The 23827-nt window shown below is 37.6% G+C and overlaps 1 protein-coding gene across 2 annotated transcripts in view; it reads right to left on the bottom strand.

Moving 5' to 3' along the window:
* The window catches only part of SCFD2 (sec1 family domain containing 2), a 392812-nt gene that overhangs the window by 330414 nt on the left and 38571 nt on the right, over positions 1-23827 (bottom strand). For both annotated transcript variants that reach the window (XM_001493770.5, XM_005608775.4), the window contains exon 3: positions 9238-9365. In XM_001493770.5, the coding sequence (XP_001493820.1) occupies positions 9238-9365 (128 nt within the window). The remainder of the gene's footprint in view (positions 1-9237; positions 9366-23827) is intronic.

Genomic DNA, 23827 nt, shown 5'->3' with positions numbered 1-23827 from the left:
TTGTATTCACCCATGATACAAAACCAATGGTGGGAGAAAATGTTGTTGCCTTAGCACCAATACAGGCTGTGGACCAAATTATACAAGTAGTCAGTTTCACTTCAGAATAGCCACGATGAAACTGTAAATCTTATTAATTTTTATCAAATCTCAACCCTTAAGAAATTCTGTGTAGGGGCCGTCCCCGTGGCCGAGTGGTTAAGTTTGTGTGCTCCGCTTCAGCGGCCCAGGGTTTTGCAAGTTCGAATTCTGGGCGCAGACATGGCACCACTCATCAAGCCACACTGAGGCGGCGTCCCACATGCCACAACTAGAAGGACCCACAACTAAAAATGCACAACTATGTACCGGAGGGCTTTGGGGAGAAAAAGGAAAAATAAAAATAATAATAATACTAAAAAAATCTTTAAAAAAAAGGAAACTCTGTGTAAAGAAACTAGATATCCTGGGTAAAGAAATGGGAAATATACAAAAACACCTGTGGTGCATACTGAAGTACAATGATTGTCTTAAGGAAAAGTACCGGTATGATTATTTGTGTTGTGAACTGAACTAGCCACTGTTTTCATGGCACACAATTTTTACTGGAAGAGACAACTATAAAACTAGGTTCTTTATACATTTTTCCAGGCTATCACTTCAAGGAAAACAACTGACAGTTTGTGCAGTCAATGACAAAAGTCAAGTTTTCACGTGAAAATTATAATTTTGGAGAACTTGTACTGCCCCTATATCTTTACATTCCCAATAATTAAAAATTTTCTAATGATACCAGTAGGGATATCAACAAACGTGGTTTTGTTATATTGTATTATATGTGTTAACATTTGGAAGATCTGCATAATTTAGTGAACCAATATTTTCCAAGTTAGTAATGCACAATGGTATAAAATAATGTGTGAATAAAAGATCCATTCAAAGTGCAAGAGAGACCCCTGGGTTTTAATGTAACAGAGTAAGGAAAATTCAATGATATGGTTTCATACTCCAAATTGTAATTAAACTATAAGAAATTACCTCTTGTAAAATTGGTGTAGTATCACTGAAGACTACCTACAATTTTCTGAAAAGGTATTAAAATACTCCTCTATTTTCCAACTACGTATCTTTGTAAGGCCAGTTTATCCTTACATGCTTCATCCAAAATACTATATCACAACAGATTGAATGAAGAAGCAGATATGAGAATACAACTGTCTTCTATTAAACCAGAGACATGCAAAAATATAAACGGGTGCCACTCTACATTATTTTGTTTTAGAAAATATAGTTATTTTTCATAAAAATATGTTACTCATGTTTACCTGTAATAGGTCTGTCATATTTTATATTACTTAATAAATAATTATTTTAAAGTGTTTCCCTGCTTTAATTTCTAACATAATATTTTCTATCTATCTATCAATAGATATAATCCACATAAACAAAAGCTTGTGGGGTCATCAACAATTTTTAAGAATGTAAAGAGTTTCTGAGACCAAAAAGTTCGAGAACTAATGATCCAAAGCAATGTCACTTTGGATTCCATAGGAGAGTGATAGAAAAAAAATTCATTAAATAAATATATAACAAATCACAACTGATAGTATTAGTTCAAGAACTTATTTATTCATTTTATAAACATTTATTGCAGATAGAATAAGTTCAAGGTCCTATGTTAGGTTTGGAGGATACGAAGAAGCATAGATAAAAGTTCTCAGCCCCAAGTGCTCAGGGTCTGCTGTAATACCAGTATGAACAAAAAACAGTGCTGATAGGAATATAAGATGTCATCTATTAGAGAGGATAGTAGGGGATGAAAGATGTTGGAAAAAATGTTGAAAGAGAATTTTAAAAGCCAGGAGACTGAACCATAGGAAATGAGCATTCTACTTTTGGAGCAGGGAATAGAAGTAGCATGAGGCTTCAAGCAATCATTAACTGAATACTTATGTGCCAGGTTAACACAAATAACAAAAATATCTACAGTCTTCTAGGAAACTAGAAGTAAGGAAGAGAATGTATAAAACAATTATCAGAAAGAGAAAGATAATCAGAAGATCAGAGTGACATGAAGACCAAGGGAAAAGAACCCAAGAAAGAAGACGTGATCAGATGCTAGAGAGATGTCAAGAGGAATAAGAAAAATCAGAAAGGAAATGTGTAAATAGAAATATTAATGCATATAACTAAAAGTAGAAACACTCATTATCCCTCTATTACTCATCCACACTCATCAGGCAATCCATAAATTCAACCATGTACAAAGCCACCCACTATGTACCAAGTCAAGCAGCCAATGAAGAACATGACATAGACAATATCTAACAAGGTTTTGAACCCACATACATTAACTATATTGCACTGTGGTAAGTGTTAAGAAAGCAACAAGAAACAGAGCTGTGGGTCCTTAGAAGCAAGAGCAATCAATTCAGCCTGCTGAGGAGGGGGTAGGAAGAAAAGAACAAGGGAATTAGATATGGTTCCACAGAGAAAGTGACATCTGTATTAGATCATGAAAAATAAGATGGGTTTTGACAGGAAAGGTGTGTGTGCGCGTGCACAAGTGTGTGCGTTGGAAAGTGAGTGGTTATATTAGTCAAGGTCCCGGCAAGAAAGAGATCGCACACTCAAACAGGGAAAATAAAGTGAGCTTAATGAGGGGACTCTTTTACAAGAGTGTAGGTTAAGGGAAATCATGAGTGTTAAAGAAAACCAACAAGGAAAGCGTAGAGGGATTGGATCCTGATAGGGAAGAAGCCAGGCCAACAATACCCTAACCATACTCTCCTCTCACCCTCTAAATCCCTGCCCATGCCTCCCATTGGCCACACCCAACTGAGAGGCCAAGGACAGGAAAGTCTCTTGAGGTAGCCCATAATGGTTAGGCTCCAGAAGCAGAGGTAGAGAAGGGGGAAGTGGATCTGGAGGGACAATCAAATGAGAATACTCCGGGCAAAGACAACAAAGACCCGGATCTGCAGAAGTTCATGCTGAGGAAGGGGGAGTAGGGAGGGAAAGCAACAGGATTAGATGGATGAAGCATGAGGCTAGAAGGCAGAAAGACTTTTATAAATAGCATGCTAAGAAATTTGGATACTATCATGAGGCAATGGGGAAGCATCAAAGGGTTTTAAGCAGAGGAATGGCACAATCATATCTGTGTTTACAGCTCTGTAACTCTGCTACCCTCCCACCCCAGTTAGTTTGGCTCCTCTATCTAGAAAGAGGCCTGATACAGCAGTCAGACAGACCCAGGTTTGTATCCCGGCTTACTTGCTGTAAGACTGTACCAGCCAGGGCCCAGGCAGAAGGCAGAAAATAGACCAGTTATTTGAACAGAGAAAATTTAACATACGGAATTAACTGGGTAACTGAAAGGTTAAAAAGAGCCCTCCAAGGTATTATGTACATAGCCACCGCTAGAAGCAGCTACCACCAGTAGGCTGGAGGAAACAAAGCGAAGAGGTCGGAATTATCAAAACTTCGAAACTTAGGGACTTGTGAACTGAAACTCAGACTTCTGAGAATAGAGCACTATTCAGCTGGGCTGGTACCTCTGAGGAGGGGGTACCATGGAGCTGGTTCTGCAAGTGTTGGAAAAACTACAAACTGGATTCAGCTGCTACCAGAAGAAGGACCTGCCACTGCTGGGGTGAAGTATTGTCAGCCTGACACTCACAGGCAGAAGGAAAGTCCACAGGAAGCAGACAGGAAGGGACAAGTTGCCTCATCCCCTTCCAGCCTTGCATTCTCCCTCTAGCACCCCTCATTAGCATAGTCTAACAGGGAGCCAGCTGGAAGAGCAGAAATGCAGTCTGCAGACTCCCAGCCCTAGCATTACAGAGCAGAAGGGGAGATTTAGATCTGAGAGACAATAACTTAACAGCACAGCGATCCTGGAAAAGAAACGTAACCTTTTCGGGTCTCGGTTTTCCTGGTTTGTGAAACAAGAGTAAAAACAGAGTACCAAATTCACAAGATTATTCGGAGTATTACATGAAACAGACTATGTAAAACTTCTGTTATGGTACCTGAAACAAAGTAGCTATTCAATAAAAGTCAATTCCCTTCCCCATTCCCCAAATTGTGGTAATATTACAACGATATATGAGAGTTAATAATCAGTGTATGTGCCCTATGAAGCATCCAGATTTTTGTCATCTTTTATAAATTACTGTATATCACATTGTATGTTGGTCCTATTAGGTTTTAAAGTATCCTTTCTGCAAAGTTTGACAATCTCCCTACCCATTTCCCTCTCTCTTTCTCTGTCTTTCTCTCTCTCTCTCTCACACAGATACACACACACATTCCCCTTAATCCCAGACAAAATTCTCCATAATGAAGGCAAAAGATATAAATGTGATAAAAACATAGCTGTCATCCAGCCAGAACTGAATGAACTCAGGTACCCTCAATGATGTTGAAAAAAGTATATATCAAATGATTTTTTAGAGTGTTTTGATTAATTCCTGTTTTTCAAAGCCAGTATTGCTAAGTAGTAAAAGCAGGAAATGATATTAGTGGCATTGGTGGGAAGCAGAAGTCACTCATCTTGTCTGGGGCTTCATTAAGAGAAGTATAGTGTCCAAAAAGAGGTGAAGAACAAGAGACCTTTGTTCGGCTCTGGACATTTTAGGAGGGATATTAACAAACTGGAGCTTTGCCAGTGGCTCAGAACTAGAGGCAACTGTGATGACAAAATGTAGGAATGGCTTGTCTTTTCATAAAATGTTGTAAGAACTCATCACATTTACTTTGGAGAAGAGAAAATGGTGGTGAGGATATGGGGCTGAGACTACGGTGCCCCAGAACTAGGAGAGTAAGTTAAGAAGTTTCTCAATGTAATGGATCAGATCATCTGGAAATGTAGCACAAGAGATTTTTCTACAAAAGTATGACCACAGAGATTTGGTAATAGCAAATACAGTCAAGGTGATTTGAGGGGTGAACCGAGTCAGGGGAGAGGTAATAGAATGTAATCATAACTAGGCTGAAAATGAAAAACTATTCTGAATTCTACGTAAAGAAAGATGTGTTATCAAAAGGGTTAGAAAAGGACAAGAGGAATGGAGAGAATGGATCAGTCCATTTCTCAGAAAGAAAGGGGAACATCAGCTAACTTGATTTGTTTGCTTTGATTTCACTCTCATTAAACAACCTTCTCAGAATTTGGTTTCCCACAAAGACTTTCCCACAGACAGAATACAACCGCAGCACACCAACTCCCGTTTGCTTAATAGTCATAATCTTCACTCTACTCAGAGCTTTCTTTCTCCTTCAAAATTCCAGGAAATAGACATTTTTCCCATCTTGTATGGATGAAGAAATTGAAGTCTGGCTAATCAGTGACAGAACTGTGATTCACCTCCAGATATAATTGAGTTTGCATTCCATCACGGGAGACCCCAAAGTCACAGGAAACACAGAGAGATGTACGAGAAAGCAGCGATAGTCTAGAAGTAAATGCTGCAAAGAAGTCAAGAAGAATGAGGACTGAGGAGAAGGCCCTTATGTTTAGTGGTCTAGGGGACTTTTCAGTAAAAATTGTCAGAAGCCAGACTGTATCAATTAATAAGAAAGAAAATAATAAAGACACAGAGGCATCAAGCACCAAATACTCTTTCAAGAAATCTGGCTGCAAAAGGAAGGACAGTGTCATAAAGACATCTGTTTCACTTCAACTGTAATGGAATCTCTCTGCCACCCATTAAATACTGGGGACATGTCCCTTCTGCAGAGAGCTCTAGGATGAGCCGGGAAGATCCGCCACCACACTGGCACTCCAGAGAAACAGTTCTCCGTAAAATGTAGAAACTGAGATGGGCATTTTCTATTCATTTCCTCTGTAAGTGGACATTTGGGATCCAAAAAGTAAGTTTCTTGGAGTCTATTTACTTTTTACTTTCAGAATACATTTTTCATTATGAAAGCCAGTGGGAAAAATACAATCCAGTTTACAATGTTTTAAAAATCACTTTTCTGGAACACATCTATTTCATTAACTGACAATTTAATAACAAGCTCTAGGAAAGATGGCATATGTTGATGTGAAATGATAAAATGAATTTTTTCTTTGTTTTAGCAATTAAACTTTTTTCCTTTAAGAGAATGATATATATTTCTCGTGAAGCTCTAATGTTTTAATAGGAACTTACCTTGTGCTGAGTTTAAGATCTGAGGTTTCAATGATGGGATCCCTCTCAGTGAATTTAAATATAAGAGAGTCCTAAATCCAGAATTAACATTTCAGTTTAATGTCTCAAAAGTACTAGAAGCCTCTATCACAGTCAGAAAAATTTATACTTAATAGAATTTACAGCAGGGGTTGGGAAAACAGTGCATAGTTTAAAGTATATTTCATAGTTTTAAATGCTGCTAGAAAAAGCATTCCAGCCATCTAGGATTCCAGAGCATGATTTTTTTTTTTTTTATGATAAGCTATATGATAAGGAGTTTTCAAATACCAATGTTTTACTATGTTTAAGTTCCAGATCTTTTCTTTACTTTCATGGTTATGTATCTGTTGGTAAATGGAAATGAGACACATGAGAAATTCTGACTAGTGATATGAAGCAGAAGTGGGTAGCTGCACCGTTATCTTTTACTCAATTGTAGTTGGCACATGGATAGAGTGTGACTTGGGCCAACCATTTTTGTCCTTCTTACAACAAAAGTCTGCTAACAATTGTCTGTTTCTTTCCTTCTTTTTTCTCTCCTCACTCTCCCCTACATCTAGAGTTTTGAGATAAAGCAAACCATTTTATCTAAGTTTTTTTTTGGGTGACGGAAAACTCAAACATTTAAATTTGAATTCTTTATGAAGTTACCCATCTTTTTTTAAAATTTATTTCTGGCTCTGATTATTTTTAAAAGATATAGCTCCTTAGAAAAGTAAAGTATGTTGATCTTTCAAGAGTTCTGCATTGAGCAATAAAAACTGATTTATGCTCTGTGATAGCATCATAAAGTTATATCACTGAAACGCAATATAAATTAACCTTATCACCAAGACCCTTGGTGCCTTCCTACTTTTCTTGACTCACAATACGAATTAGTTCTTGTTACAACATACTTATGGATGAGGAACTCTGTAAAGTAAATATATTTGTTCTTAATGTGTATCTAGAACTGTGGAAAGAATAAAGAAAGAAAAAGAGAGAGAAAAGGAAGGGAGGGAGGAAGGAAAGAAAGATGGAAGGTAGGGAGGGAGGGAGGGAGAAAGAAAGGAAATTAGAAACTAGAATTAACAGTCAAATGCCGGTATGGTCTCATAGTAGCAACTTTATTTCTACTCCAAAACAATACACAGGACTCCTGGCATTGGTTGTTAGAATTAGGATGATTTTATAAATACAGAGCATATGCTCTCACATCAGAATATCTGGATTTGAATTCCAGTCCTACCGCTTATCAGATGTATGACCTTGAGCAACTTAATTTTTCTCCATTCCAGTTTCCTTATCTGAAAACTGAGAACTAATGGTACCTATCGCTCAGAATTACTGTGAGGATTAAATAAGATAACACATGTAAAGAGTTAGAAGAAAATCTGGCACATTATAAGTACTTAATAAATGTAAGCTACGTTCACTTTTCTTGTCATCATTTTGTTCCTTAAAACCCTCATATATAATCACCTAATACACTGAAAGTCATGATTTTTTTTCATATTATGACCCTGTAAGTTTTTCTCTTCTAGGTTCATCTACATGCTTTTACTTCCAAAATTCTGTTCTTCTATTTCAACTTGATAGTTTGATTTTCATACTCATAAGTAATCAAGAACTTGGGCTAGGAATCTCAGCAAGGAAAAATTTTCCCATCCAGTATAATGTATTAATATTTCTTGGATACTTAAGAGCAGATATAAGGGAAAAAACTTATTTTTAAAATAGAGAAATAAACTTTTGCAAGTTTCCAGAAATAAATTCTACCTATTAACCAGATTCAATATCAATATTTAAATATTTCTGTATTAAAAATAGAAATACTATATGATCCATCTATCCCACTACTGGGTATTTATCCAAAGAATACAAAATCAACAATTCAAAGAGATTTATGCACACCTATGTTCATTGCAGCATTATTCACAATAGCCAAGATGTGGAACCAACCAAAGTGCCCATCAATGGATGAACAGATAAAGAAGATGTGGTATATATATGCAATGGAATGCTACTCAGCCATTAAAAAAGACAAAATTGCCCTGTTTGTGACAACATGGATGGACCTTGAGGGTATTATGCTAAGCAAAATAAGCCAGACAGATAAAGACAAACAGTGTATGATCTCACTCACGTGGAAGATAAACACATGGATAAGGAGAACAGATTGGTGGTTACCAGAGGGAAGGGAGGTGGCGGGAGGGCAGCAGGGGTAAAGGGGCATATATGTATGGTGATAGATAAAAACTAGACTATTGGTGGTGAACACGATGCAGTCTATACAGAAACCAATATATAATAATGTACACCTGAAATTTACACAATGTTATTAGCCAATATGACCTCAATAAAATAATTAAAAACAAAATAAATATTTCTATATTAATAAAATTACTTAATTAAAAAAAACAAAAAAGTAAAACACCAGATTCCTTTTCTAAAATCAAAACATTAAATCTCTGACTTTTTAATCAAAATAAAAAAAGCCATTTAAAACTTAAATTCCATTGCAGCCAGATTCTTCTAATACTGAAGACAAAGCTAAATGTGAAAAAAAACAAGAAATGAGAAAAATGAAATACGTGATATCCTGGTGAAGAAGGGATAACACTTATGTGACTGGACAACTAGCAGACCACTCTAAGGCTAAGGGGCCAGGCCAGAACATGTCCAACTGTTAAATTGTTTTGTCAGTACAGTAGTTCATCCATTAATTCAAAACCAATAAGACATCTTTCATCCACAGTAAAGGAAGAAAGGGCAAAGGTAGAACAGAATGAAGGGGAGGTGGTCCAGATAATTTTCATAGTTCTGGATAAAATAAAGAAACTGAAAGAATTACTCTTTGTAAGCAAGGACTCTCCTAGAGTTCCCAAAGTTGAGTCTAAGAAAAAGGGTCATTGTTGAGCCCTGAGGGCAGTGTGTACATATTCCTTCCATATTCTTTCCACAATTTACAAAAGTCTTCAATACTTCTATCTAGATGCCATGATGGCTAGGTTGGCCCACAGTTCAGAGCAGGCTCAAATAAACTTCCTCAGGGCCTACGGTCACTCTCGGTCCCAGGCGAAGTGAATAAACTTACCCATACTCATCTTGATTGGCAGGTTTTCTCTGCTTGCTGCTTCCACTAGATGTCTCCGGACTTCCATCACTGCTTCCTTGTGCTTGGTGTTCAGTAACGCTTCCCACAGGGCTTTGCCTGCCATGTCACTGCAATAAAACCACCAAAAGAGCTTTAGAATAAATTTCTACTGGCTAATGGAAAGAGTGGAAAGCAAAATAATTTCTTAAATATCTTCTTTTGAGCACTAATGTAGTCTCCTACTGACAGACTCTAAGTATTTAAGTAAAGAATATCTAATCCATTTTAATCAGCACAAAATATTGAGAAATTAAGGAGACAATGAAATTAAGTCCCCCCAACCCCGGCAAAAAAAGAGAAGAAAAGCTATGAGAAGTGTAGGGAAACTGTATGATAATTTTTTTTGAGATTTTTGCATTTAAAAGTATTTCAGAGTATAATTCAACATTGCTAGAGTAAAATATAAATGGTATATAAACCAAAATTAAATACATGTCTAAAGGTGATTTATCAGTGATTATAAGCATATCAATTTTAGATAATATACTCGTGCGGGAAACACAAAGCAATCAGCAATGAGAATCCTGTTCAAAAATTACTCAATAGAAATCCTAATGAGTAGCTTTCCTAATGAATGAAAATCAAGAATTAGGCTAAGTAACCATGGCCTTAAGTAGCCCACTTTGGGCCTTAGGTTGTAAGGATGGCACTTACTGAAGGCTTTACAATTAACTATTGATAACGGCATGAAGCACTGCATTATGCAGGGTCTCATCTGGGCTCACTTCTCCAACAGACCTCTGTCTCACCCAACATGCCATGTCCAAATTATAAATGAGTACAGTGTTCTTTCCGGAAGATCTCTGCATGTAGCCAAGTATACACATTTGTGGTAACATTTTAAAAACTGAGTATAAAGGGACAATGATGACTTCTGTCCCTTTATAAGGACATTTTCCCTCTACTTACAGCCCCCTAACACCTCCTCCTATCCAGTTAGCAATAGTTTGAAAATGAATGTATTTTTTAAAGTTTAGTTTTAAAAGTTGTATCTAATAAGATACTAAGTTAGCTTTAAAAGTTATACCTAATAAGGTATATCTTTCAAGTTTGAATTTGATTTGGAATAATGGAATGATGTATTTCAGAACTGAGTCTAATATCTGGCATATAATAATCTTTTATTAAATAGTAGTGTTTTGATTATCATCTATTTTTTTCTAAGTGAACTAACACCACTGCTCAACATATTCTACTGGTTTCGATCTCATCAAACTGTCATCATTATAACTCAGCATCTAATACTCTAAGTTTAATTTAAGTGAGCAGGTAAACTACATGCCAAGCCCTACCCCTGGGGGTTGGGATATAGATCAAAACAAGGCACAAGCTTTCAACGACTTACAGTCCAGAAGAAGAGGCAGACAAGTAAGCAAAGAAAGTATCCAAAAAAGTGTGATAAGAGGCAGATCAAAGTTTGCATCAATTTCTCTGGTAGCACAGAGCAGGGGCTCTAATCCTGGCTGGGGGGACAGGGACTCAGAATGATTTCTACTGGAAATGACAAGCAAGTACACAGATATGTAAGCTCCACAAGCAGCCAAGGGAAGAAGTTATAACTCAATCTGGAAAGGAGAATGGTATAGAAAATCTTCAAGGAAGATATAAAATCTTCATCGCAAAACAAGAAGAAGGACGTTTCAGAATGTGCAAAGTGCCAGGTACATGATACTAAGGAGTTCTCTTGTGCTCCATGCTGAGGTGCAACGGGAGGGGCAGTAGCCATAAGGGCAAAAGAAGGCGAGTGACTCTACAGGGCCCTGCATTCCTTGCCAAGGCTTGTTGACTTCAGTCTGTAGGTGACGGACCCCAAGGAGCACGTGATTGATTTCACATTCCGAGAAGAGCAGCACAGCTTAGCAGTTATGAACAGAGCCTTTATTATCATTCAAAACTAAGTCTATTTGCACTGGGGCTTTGGGAAAGTTACTTAATTTCTCTAAAGCTCTGAAAGCAATGGAGAACCAATGAAGAATTCTGAGCAGGGAAGTCACACTCCCAGTTTCCCAAATGTATGGTCCACAATAGTTCCCTACTTATATTCTCCAAAGCACCTCTCCCCAAACCACAGGGGTTTCTCACATACTCTCAGCTCTACACACCTTACTGCCCTCCTCTTTTCCGTGAGAATAATACAGTGTCACCAAGATCACAGTAGGTTAGGTAATGCTGTGGTTGCCCCATCAGATTAATGTGGTAGTTAAAATGTGGGCTCTGGGGTCAAATAAATCTGGGTTCAAACTCTGACCATTCACTCTTCACCCACAGCAGCTCCACAGCCTCTGATCTTCCTCAGGTACTCCAAGCACAGGAAGCTCTTCTCCTCCTCTGCCAGGAACGCTGTTCCTACAAATACCCCTCTCTTCAGATGTCTGCTGCAATGTCACCTTATCAAGAGGTCCCCTTACTACTCTGCATAAAAGAGTGACGATAGCCCATCCCAGAACCCTATCCCGGCACTCCCTTTCCCCCTTACTGGGCTTTACTGTTTACATATCCTTATTACCATCTGACTTCCATGTTTCCATGTTTATCTGTCGTCTATCCCCCTCATAAAAGGTAAGGTCCTTTGAAAGCAGGGATTTTGTTTAACTCATTGCTAACCCCCACTACCTAGAACAGTGCTAGGCTCATGGTAGGTCTACTCAATAAATATTGAATAAATGAATGAATGATGCTTGCTAGTTGTGTAACCTTGTGCGCGTAACTAATCCCCTTTTCCTCTGTTTCCTCGTCTGAGAGATGGAGATAATAATAGCGACGACCTCACAGGGCTGTTGTAATGGTTAAATAAGATAAGGAACACACAGCACTTTCCTGATTCACAATAAACGTGGGTAGTTGTATGGTCATTGTAGTGGTTGTTACTACTATTATTATTGCTATGAATGATATTGTCTCAAAATTCAATGTGTTCGAGGGTAATATATTAGACAAATTCACTTACTTAATTACATTGACTATTTTTTTCATACAATCCTGATTTGCTCACATATACTAAAGTCACTTGGGGCTTGTACTCTCTGGCGCTGTTTTCTATTAAAACATTTTAGAAGAAATACAGAGTTTTCATGATCTCTAACATTAATGCAGAGTCAGGTAGTGTTTGCTTGAAAATTGTTCTGTTGATATAAACAATTCTAATTGTCTAGATACATGTGACAGTTTCTAATGTCTACTTCCTGTCCAAAACAGTTTCCTAAACACACCATACTAAACCCCACATCATACATGGTCATTTTAAGCTTACCAAGTTAACATTCATGAACTAATTATGGTTCCCTGAATCGGCACTAAAGAAGATCAAGAAGATGGAAATCATACTCAGTGGCAGCTCTGCTGTGCTGCACCTGCATCTTCACCAAGTCACTTTGCTACTGCTGTGTGGTGGCTTACATCTGTAAACCTGTGTACACTGCCTTTCTCTAATATGCTCATAAAAGTTGATCCAACAGACATTTCACACTATTGAAGTTTCACATGAAATCAATTCCTGACGTCAAATTTTATGAATCGAGAAAAGTGAATTGAAATCCACACTATAATCATAATAGTGTATTTTTTTGGTAATTCTTTATCCTCTCCAACTGTACTAATTCTCTATTTTCTCATGAGGGAATTAGCAATACACAGAGGCTATCACAACAGGGCCAGTCCAATAGTTTAGTGGTAGGCAGTACTAAAGACTAGGAGAATCATGGATTCTGGTACCAAACTACCAAGGGTTCTGGTTCTGCCTTGCTAGCTCTATGTCACTAGGAGAGTTACTGAACCTCTCTGTACATATTTCTCCTCTGTTCACTGGGGATGGTAACAGCACATATTCAGTAGGTTATTATGAGAACCAAATGTGCTAATATATCTGAAGCACCTAGAACAATGCCTGGCACATCGTAAGTGCTCAATGAACATAGCAGCAGCAGTAGTAGTAGTAATAACAAATCAAAGCCCAGAATTTTCTCATAGGATATAGAAGGAAGCCCGTTCTAGAAGTACATTATAGTCTTTTCCCTCTACTTGCACAGACATATGGATAACCAGTGCCAGTAGCTTCATTTTCTAATAGGAAAAGGTCAACAATACATTATGCAGAATTCACAATGATACACTTTGGAACACTCTGAAAACTCCAACTCAAGCAAACTTCCCAAATATGACAAGTTGAAGTAAATAATTTTGACTTTCAGGAATAAAATAAGAAACTTTTCTATATATTACTTAGAGATTTACACCTATAGGAAGTAAGGGTTTTCCTTATAAAGGTTTTTAAGCAATGACTTCTGTGCTAGCTTCTTACCTGATTAATTTAATTATATTGAAATTCTATAGACTGCACACAATAGGACATTTTAAAACTAAAATTATTATTTTTATGAGGAGTTCAGATTCCATAAATATTTCCAGACTGACTTGCAAAGTGGATACGCAACTTTGGGGGTAGAAGTGAACATTAGAAAGAATATTAAATTAACCATCTTCACATCTTCAGCAGGACGCTGCCTAATCCAACATAAACAGATGAAAATCTCTTTTTAGTTTTTGAAGGCACCTAAAGAAAATTTTGCAATATGCCTGAGAAAAACACTATATCTTCAAACAAATCAAACTGCTATTAGATCGTATTTATACCTAATCTAAACCCTTTGTGCTCTACTGTAAATCTACTTCATCTTGCTTAGTCTTCTCTCTCAAATTCAGGAACAGCTGGATAATATCTTTTTAATAATCAGGTCCACTGAAAAATGGTTTATTTCTTTTTCTTCATGGCCAACTTAGGAAAGATTTTTGAAAGGTAAATAAAATATAATATTCAAAAATGCTTTAAAATACCACCACTACTTTCTATTTTAGAAGCATTTCAGAACTTAAAAAACAACTTCTTACATGAGCCATTATCACTGTCCCAATTTAAAGAGCCTCAGAGCAGTCAAATGACTGACTAAAGTACAGTCAACCTATAAATGACAGAAACAGGACTCAGACCCAGGGAACTGGCTTCGGAGCCCAGGAATCTTTCTACTATACCATGCCATGCTTGTATTATGCAAACCATCAAAGAGAACCAATTATTCAGGATGTCAATTATTTTAAACTCTTCATGTTAGTTTTCTTATCCTTAATAGGTTCTCTATTCTCCCTTTAAGTTCAGTTCACATATGGGCCCACAAAGGATAGAATGAAATAAAGTAAAAAGTCAAGTCGATCCACGTTAGCTCACGAAGCAGGTAAAGTTTGCTCTCAGGATTTTTCACTTTTTGTTTTAAACAATATCATACTATTCCCTTTGTAGGTCACCATTAGCCATTGACAGTCACTTTACTACACAATGCCAATCATTTCCCACTTGTATTCAACCTTCTTCTTTAAATGTTTCCCTCTAAGAAGACTTTGCTGAATTTTAAATCATGCTACATATATATCATTTATACAACTGAAAAGTCAAAAAACTAAAGTCTAAATTGCCCTGAGGTATAATTCCCAATTTAGCTCTTATTTGATGTTCATTATATCCTTGGGAAAGAGAGAGAGAGAAATAGCCTCCAGCTATTTTATGACTTACAAAACTGAGACAAAATGAAGCCACTTGCCTACCATCTCATTAATAATAAAGGAGGCAAGGTTTAGAGCTCAGGGCCACCACTGAAAGTGCCGTGGGCTGCTTCTTCAACCTTGGGCAATTCAGTTAGTCTTTCTGATGCTTTACATCCCCTTAAAGTATGATTAATGTTATTATTTTAATTTATTGAGAACTCAATATGTCATAGGCAATATGACTATAATATCTCATTGAATAACAACCCTCCAGCTTAAGTATCATTGCTCTATTTCATAAGTGAGAAAGCTGATTCTTAAAGAGAGAAAATAATTTGTCCTAATCACATAGCCAATAAATGAGAATTTGAACCCAGGTCTCTGTGAACTCCAAAATCCATCTACCAACCATGATTCTATGGTACTCTGTAAAATAAAAGGCTCAAACCAGAAGGCTAACTTCTGAGATTCCTTGGATCCTTAACAAGCTATATTTTATTTGCTTTCCATTATGCCCTGGTGCTCCAAGTTCACATGTACAAATTTGATTAACTTTGCAACACTTCGTAAAAGATGGGGGAATATCCCATGTTGTTATCTTTTTTATTAAAGCCATTTTTTTTACAAGTCCAGTGATAGTAATAAAAAGAGTTAACAAAAGAGTATTCCTAACAGATTTTAGAATATATTAAATAATGTTCTACCCCTTTCTCTGTTTTTAAAGTGAAGTTTTCCAATGACATAAACTTTATTCCACTGTAGCTACTAAAACACAATTTTATTTCAGTAGATTCTTTGAAATATACGATATAAAACTCCTAGAATATTTGCCCTATGAAAAGATCCATTCTATTACTATGAAATGTAATTAGTTTCAATATTGTCAGTAACTGCATAAAATGTCAAATATACACAAAATTTAGGCCCTTTTTAAATAAACTGATTATCTTGTATCTTTAAAAATCACACTATTATGACAAATTGTCATGTTTAAAGAAAACTAAAGGCTAACAATATACACATAATAATAGCTTACTAGAATATACACATAATAATAATCTGCTAGAATCTTTTTTAAGTCTCAGGAGATTCCGTACATGAAGACGTGGTCCTTTCGGTTAATTCCTTGCTCTTTATTCACCAGAATTACTCAACTGTAAATGAAATCTTAGAAGCTGCCTTGGTTTGGCATGTATGAAATGTCAAATGCAATCTGCTAGAAACTAACAGGAAATATTCATCACCAAATAAAATATAAAGAAGACAGCATTAATTTTTAAAAGGTGGCTGAATGTTGAATCATGGTGCTACTTCAATCAAGTGGAAGCATGCAATTAAGAGACTGAGGGTGAAATGCGACTGCTCACCATTATCTTGTAACTAAACTCAGAGAAAATGGTTTCTTCATGGCGTGCACGGGAAGTTAAGCTTACTCACAGGATTTGCAATAACAGTCATAGTGTTCCAACAGAAATACAATGACAACAAATAAAACCAAACAAACATTTTCAACTAATTTTAAAAAGAGAGCAATCTGAGTCATAGTTTAGCACAGCAGGGAATAATGGCTTCCATCAGCGGCGAGCTTAATGAGCTCAGAAGGTAGGTTTGTTAATTAAATTATTCACAGAGGTTTCAAGAGTCATCTTTTCTCTTGACTACTTTTTAGAACAATTACTTCATCTTTAACAAAATTATCCACTAACCTTCATCTCAATAGAAGAGAAAGCAGCTAAACACAGAAGGATGTTGAAGTAGACCCTTGGCACCATAAAGCAGTCCTTCCTTCCTTCTTTCTTTCAGAATATAGGCACTTCCTGCGGGCTGGGCACTCAGCGAGGTGCTGCAGCCACAGCTGTGAGCAGCCTCCCTGCCCTCATGGAGTTAGCAATCTGGCAGGGAAGCTAGAACTGAGCATGCTCCTGCAGAGGTGACAAAAGCAGAGAATGGGAGCTCTGGGAGAGTGTAACACCTAACCTGGTCTGGGTGTGAGGGTGGAGGTCAGAGGGTGGCTGAGGATATGACAGTGGAACCTGAAAAATGAGTAGGACTTAGCCGTTGAAGAACAGAGTAAGGGTAATCTAAGCAGGAATCGCATCATGGGCAGGGTCCTGAGAAGAGAACTTGAGAGCTTTCCCAGGAAATGAAAAGAAGTATGAATGGCGCATAAAGATCTAGTTTGACACTGTCCTCAGCTTATGTCAAATCATCCAAGGCCTGGTAACCCACATTAAGGATTGTAGACTTTTTTCCAAGGGTAACAGAAGGGTCTTCAGCAACAGACTGACCCAATCAGATTTGCATTATTAAAAGATGGCTCTGGAGGCCAGCCAAGGGGTGCAGCGGTTAAGTTTGCATGTTCTGCTTCAGCGGCCCGGGATTTACTCGTTCGGATCCCAGTGCAGACCTAGGCACTGCTTGACAAGCCATGCTGTGGCAGGCGTCACACATATAAAGTAGAGGAAGATGGGCACGGATGTTAGTTCAGGGCCAGTCTTCCTCAGCAAAAAGAGGAGGATTGGCAGCAGATGTTAGCTCAGGGCTAATCTCCTTCAAAAAACAAAAGAAAGAAAGATCACTCTGGCCTCTCTGTAGAGAACGGATTCAAGTTCAAGGACTGGGTGTGAGGCTACTGCACAGTCCAAGCAAGAATTGATGATGGCTTGGACTAGAGTGACTTCCTAAAGCTATCACATCATATCATTCCCTGCTCAAACCCCTTTCACGCTTCCTACTACCATTACACTGAAATCTAAGTTCCCTATTTTGGGCAACAGGCTTATATAAACTTTAGTGCGTTCCTATATCTACAACTTCATCTCTCAATCTCTCAGCTTCATCCATTCGGCCTCAGCCACACTGGCCTGATTTCAGCCCCTTGAGTGGGTCAAGTGTGTTCCCAACTCAGGGCTTTGCATTTGCTATTCCCTTTGCCTGGAACCGTATTTCTCCAGATGTTCTTTGATTAGGTCTCATCCATTCAACAAATATTTATTGAGCACCTACCAAATGCCAGTTCTGTTCTAGGTACCATTCAAGGCGTCCTTCCTTGACCACTCTAGCTATTCCAAATCCCACTTAGCCTATTTTATTTTATTTATGATATTTGTCACTAACTCAAATTATGTATTATTAAATAGAATTTATTTCAGTAAATTGGGAAGGAAGTGGTCACAGAGCATTAAGGACAAAAGTATTTTGGCTTTATCAGAATGTCAGCATCCTGGGCCCATGGGTGCATTGCACTCAGGCCACCAACACCCCATGGGCCATGAACTGTGCTAGGCACCAAAGGTGCAATAGTGTACAAGGGTGAACAAGTCAGGCACAGACCTTCTCTCAGGAAGCTTCCAAAGTCTAGTTGGAGAGAAAAGACACTAAACAACTAATTTTAAGATAATGTACTATGAGCTGTTATACGACATAAAATGTATGATCTATAGAAGCAAATATAAAAGTGGAGGTGGAGAGAAGGAAAGAGCAACATGTAGGATGGCGCAAAGGTAGGAGAGCAAGACATGAGGACCTGAAAGAAGTTTAGCGTAGCTGCAACCAAGAGTAAGAGCACACTGGAGGGAAGAGAAGGAGGGAGCAGGAAAAGATGAAGGCTGAAAAAATAAGCAGGGAGTAGATCTAGGAAGGCTTTCTAAAATAAGTTAAAAGTTTTAGTCTTTACCCAAATGACAATGGAGAGCCACTAAAGGATTTTACCAGGGGAGGGTTAGAATCAGATTTACTATTACTTACACAGCTGAATAAATGTATGTACGAATAACCAGTTTTACAAAAATAACCCCCCAAAATAGACTTTAAAACATACAATTTAAAAGATACAATTTAACTTTTAAATATTATGCAACTAAGTGAATATAATCCATTCATTTCTTCCTATTGAAGGCTCTTATGTTGGGTTTTGTTCCTGTATTCAAAAAACATGAGTGCCTACTACACATCAGCCCCTCTTCTTGGGGCTGGGGATACAGCAGTGAACAAAACAGAATAAAACCACTGCCCTATGTGATTCATGTTCTGCAGTTTATTTTCTGAACATAGCACATGGAAATCATAAAGTAGGAAGAATTAGAACCGAAGGTTCCTTAGAAATTATCTAGTGTACTTCTCTTTTACAGAAAAGAAAACTGTGACTATGAGAAATTAAGTACCTTGTTCAAGGTCATAAAGTTTTGGTGGAAAAGCCACTGTACTACCAAATGACTAGGAAACAAAAACTGCACAGAAGCTGCTCAAGGACACTAAAAAAAAAAAAAAACCCAGGTCAACAGAATCAGTCTCTGACCGTTCAATAACTGAAAGAAGATTGTTTTAATGAGTTTTTGTATCCACTGTCACGTTTGTTAAAGAATGTTCCCGTAACAATCAATACATTCTTGAAAAAGACAAGATCACTTCAAAGATGTTAAACTCAAATATCACATTGGCATACATTTCAGGGAAGAAGCAGAGTACATTGGAAAAAATAGGAACCCTGATGCAGCTCCTTCTTTGAGCAAGTCACTCATATCTACCCCTCAAGTCTCACTGATACTATCTCTCAAACTATGGGAAAGTGATTGTTATTAATTTGCTCAACAAGAAGAAAGCACCATACAAATTTAATTTGTATTGTTCTAACTGAGGAAAAAGCTGTCATTTTAAAACCATGAATAAATGTATTGTCTGTTACAAACTTTTAATTAGCATAATAATCTTGTTGGGAATTATATACTCTTGGTTTGATATTCAAAAACCAAAAATGTCCTAAAAAATGCATGCTCTTTTTGTATCAACGTGTATAGCTAATAGAAAATCTATCTGTGTGGTTGGTTCCAGATTGTAAATGTACTAGAATGTCTTTAACAATGCAGAAATAACAACCATGTGTTAAGGGAAACTAAATAAAATCCAGGATAAAAAACTGTTTAATTTCAGGATAAACAATTGCACGCAAGCTTTATAATGTTCAGGATAATAAAAGAACAACCTCCATCTGATACGTAATCAAAGTTTCATCTCCTTCCAAGGAATACTCTAGCTCATCATGTCTTCCTTCGAGATGATGGCTTCATTCAGCACTGTAACAGGCTGGTGAAACCTCTTAAAAAATGGACCAGAACATAACATACAAACTGTGTAACCATCATATAAAATAATTGGGGTAACTGAACTTCATCCCAGTACAGATAAACACTTTTTATTCCTACTGTCCACCAGCTCATTAATGATAATATCAACACAATTAATTATCAACACAAATTTATTCATAATTTCTTCCTAGCAAACAATAAAACATAGGAGAGACTGTTTTTCATATGGATTCCCAATGTACAAACAGATTAACACAATATGAGGATTTTAAATCACTAACACAATTAGATTACTTAAAAACCAAACACACATCCCCTCTATGCACATTTTTCTGATTCTGAACGATGTACTTTGAGTTCCTGTAGATTGCTTCCACGACCCATTCCAAAGGCCAGCCCTTGCTCCACTGGGGAACTCTACTCTAGGCTGGATTACATCTGTGTGTTTTGGCTTGAATTCAAGACTTGGAAAGTTAAGGATTAGTTCATGTGTCAAACTCTAAGATAAAGAGTTAGTGACAGTTTTATAGAGGCTCTTAGAAGCAAACTCATCTGTTTGCTTTATCCGTTCTGTCACTCTACTCCATGAAGAACAGTCCTTTCAAAATCAGCATAGCCTATTGTTCTATTATTATACAGTGATTCCAGAATCTATTACTCTATTCACCATGAGTGACACCATTGTATCTATACACACATAAGTGTGAAGTCAAAGACACTAAATCGGGATTTAGTTAAAATTATTATAGTATTGTTTTATTCTTCAGTGGTTTTCATTTTGGTTCAGGTGGAATATGGATTTATGTTGCTCCTATTATTTACCATCTTAACTCCCATATATTTTGTTAAGGGGTTTTGTACTATATCCCTCGGCACCTTAAAAATACAGAACAGTGTTTAAGTGTTAATAGGGACACAACTCTGAGAAGGGAAGAATATACAATAGTTCTTTCTATAAGAGGGGTTTAGGGGCTGTATTCTGTTTAGGGGGTAGAAAACAGAACTTGTCTCAAAGTTGCATTTGCACAGCAAACACTATTTTTACTTATAAGGATGAGGTAGAGTTTCTCATAAAACTGAGTTATTCATTTAAAGTGTTTTCAATACTGTAAGATAAAGAATCTTCTGTGTGTGTGTTGTGTGGCAACACTACAGGACCTCACTTGACTAATAAAGAGTAGGGAGCTCTACGTTGTTGTTTAATTTTTCTGCTCCATGAAATCCAAAAATCTGGGAACCACTTCTCAAAGCTCCATACCTAAGGAACAAAGTAAAAAGGATTCTTCAGGTTTTCCTCTAGATTTTTGCAGCCAAAATTTACCTGTTAATAAAGGAAACAGGAATTCAGAGTAAAAATCTAAAGTATACACATTGCGAATGTCCCCCATAAGGAACAGGATAGTACAGAAGGTGTTGAACAACTAGCACTCACATACATTCAACCTTCTGACCTGGAAGCACACTGTGCCCTGATAAATGTCTTCAATACTGTTTTAAGGTGTTCTTAGGATTTGTTTTAATCATGTATGGTAAGACATGCAGACATGGAAATGACTGCCACAGAGAATGCCGGTTTTATATTCACAGATTCCTAGAAACAAGAGGCATGGCACACCAGATAGGGCAACACGGTGGTCGGTCAGGAGGCAGAGGGAGTGAGGGGAAAATGTGGGCCCAAGTCTTTATTGTGGTTCTCATGGGAAAGCAGGGAAAGCAGGCTAAGCAGGCTTAGGATTGGCTAGTTTGAATAATTTCAGTGTTCTGAAGGCACTATGCAAGGCAACTGACTTATTTTTATCTGCTTTGATTCTTACCACGCTAAGTGGCCAGCATTATTATAACGTCACTTCCAGATGAGAAGGCTGAGGTTCAGGGAACATAAGCAACAGTAACACTTCACTTCAAAAATATTTGTCAACAGTCTTTTTGTTTAAATCAGTTTGCCCAGTTCCTTTCAGGTTACTGAAAGTGCATGACTGCTAATTCTCCCCCAAAATCAATCCTGGAGGAACAGAAGAAGGAAAATACCAAGATATCAAAAAGCCTATGAGAAAATAGCAAACCGTGACAAAGCTGAGTTTATGCCAAGAATGCCAGAATGATTCAGTATGTGACTACCTATCAGTGCAACCTGCCACACTAAGATGAAAAGAGCAAAACCACATGATCTTCTTAATAGATTCAGGAAAGATATTTCACAGATTTCAACACTCATTCATGATCTTAAAAAAATTCTTAATAAATTAGGAAAAGAAATAAACTTCATTAACCTGACAAAGATATCTACAAAAAGCCTACAGCAAATATCATTCTAGATGAGGAAACATTAGAAATATTCCCTTTGAAATCAGAAATAAGACAAAGATGGCCACAATCATCACTCCTATTTAATACCATATGCAACAAGACAAAAAAGAGAAGTTATCCTCTCATTCCTAGAAGATATACAGTCTTGCTATCAGTTGTCAAAAACCAAGATCCAATTTCGTAAAAAATCGAAACAACTTAAAATGTCATGAAATGCATGAAATGAATATCCTAAAACACAGTTTCCTAAAGATGCAGTTTACAAGATTTTCACAGGTCTACAGATGATCACCTCTAGTTTTCATTAATCTGTATTTATTTTAATATAAATCAGAAAAATTAGCTAGTATATCAAACCCATGACTATACAACTACCCAGATATTCTTTCTTTTTTTTTTTTTTTTTTTTTGTGAGGAAGATTGTCCCTGAGCTAACATCCGTACCCATCTTCCTCTATTTTGTATCTGGGATGCCACCACAGCATGGCTTGATGAGCAGTGGGTAGGTGCCCAGAATCCGAACTGGTGAACCCTGGCAGCAGAAGCAGAACATAAGAACTTAACCACTACACTATCAGGCTGGCCCCAAATATTATTTCTTAAAATAAGGCTAAAAGCAGGTACTACTTATTTAGGTTTAAAGAACAACCAAACAAAACCTTCCTTCCCTCAAAATTTAGTTCAAATAGCAAGAAAAAAAGTCCTTTCTTCCTTCATAATTTAGTCCAAACAGCACTAGGTGGTGCCTAAAAAGGGAGGTGTCCTGATGGAGCAGCAGAGTCCAAGTGATGAGCAGACAGACAGCATCCTAGCCTGGAGTGCCAGAGCCTGAGACAAGTGAGCAGGTACCTTCATGAGAGGGTTGGAAGACAGATGCAGGGTACAGCTATCTAAGCACAAAGAGGCATCTGTGTGAAAGGCTCAAGGGGGCCTCGTGGGAATGTCAGAGCACAAACCAGTGTGAGGAGGACTTCCTGGTAGTATGGGGGGATATGGGAGGTGGCAGCAGTCTGACCAAGGAAGGCAGTGCCCAAGTAGGAAGAGAAAGGTATCCATGTAGGAATGGGTAGCAGCAACCTTGCTTAGGGTGTCAAAGGCTGAGTGGAGTGAGCAGGCACCCACATCACGAGCGTGGTGCACAGTGGCATTAGCAGCCCAAAGCAGGTGTCCAAACTGAGTGTGGTGAGGAGGGGTGTCATGCAAGGATGGACCAACCCAGAGTATCAGAGGTTGAATGGTATAAAGGAGTCTCCATGCAGAGGGTAGGGCCAGGGCACTATGGGTTTTGGAGACCAGGAGGGATGAAGACAGCATCCACATGGAGGAGGAGGAAGGAGCAGCAATGGTGATAGGAGATTGGCTAAATAGAAGGAATTGAGCAAGAAAGTAAATATATTGAGGGATAATAGGAGCCAGGTTACTCGCTGTTCAAGAAGGGAGCTACAAATATGGAAAGGGAAAAACCAAGAATGAATTCTTCTAATGCTGGCTTGGAACTGGAAGTATTAGTGTGAACTTATGGTTTTCAATATACAGAGAGAGCAGCATAAAAATAAAGATCAATGTGAATATGTGTGTATAGTTCCTTAGCTGTGTCCACTGAGAGA

The sequence above is a fragment of the Equus caballus genome, chromosome 3 (genome assembly GCF_041296265.1).
Source record: "Equus caballus isolate H_3958 breed thoroughbred chromosome 3, TB-T2T, whole genome shotgun sequence".
Lineage (NCBI taxonomy): Eukaryota > Metazoa > Chordata > Mammalia > Perissodactyla > Equidae > Equus > Equus caballus.
Note: the sequence above shows the minus strand (reverse complement) of the source record. Positions and strands in the feature narration are given on the sequence as shown.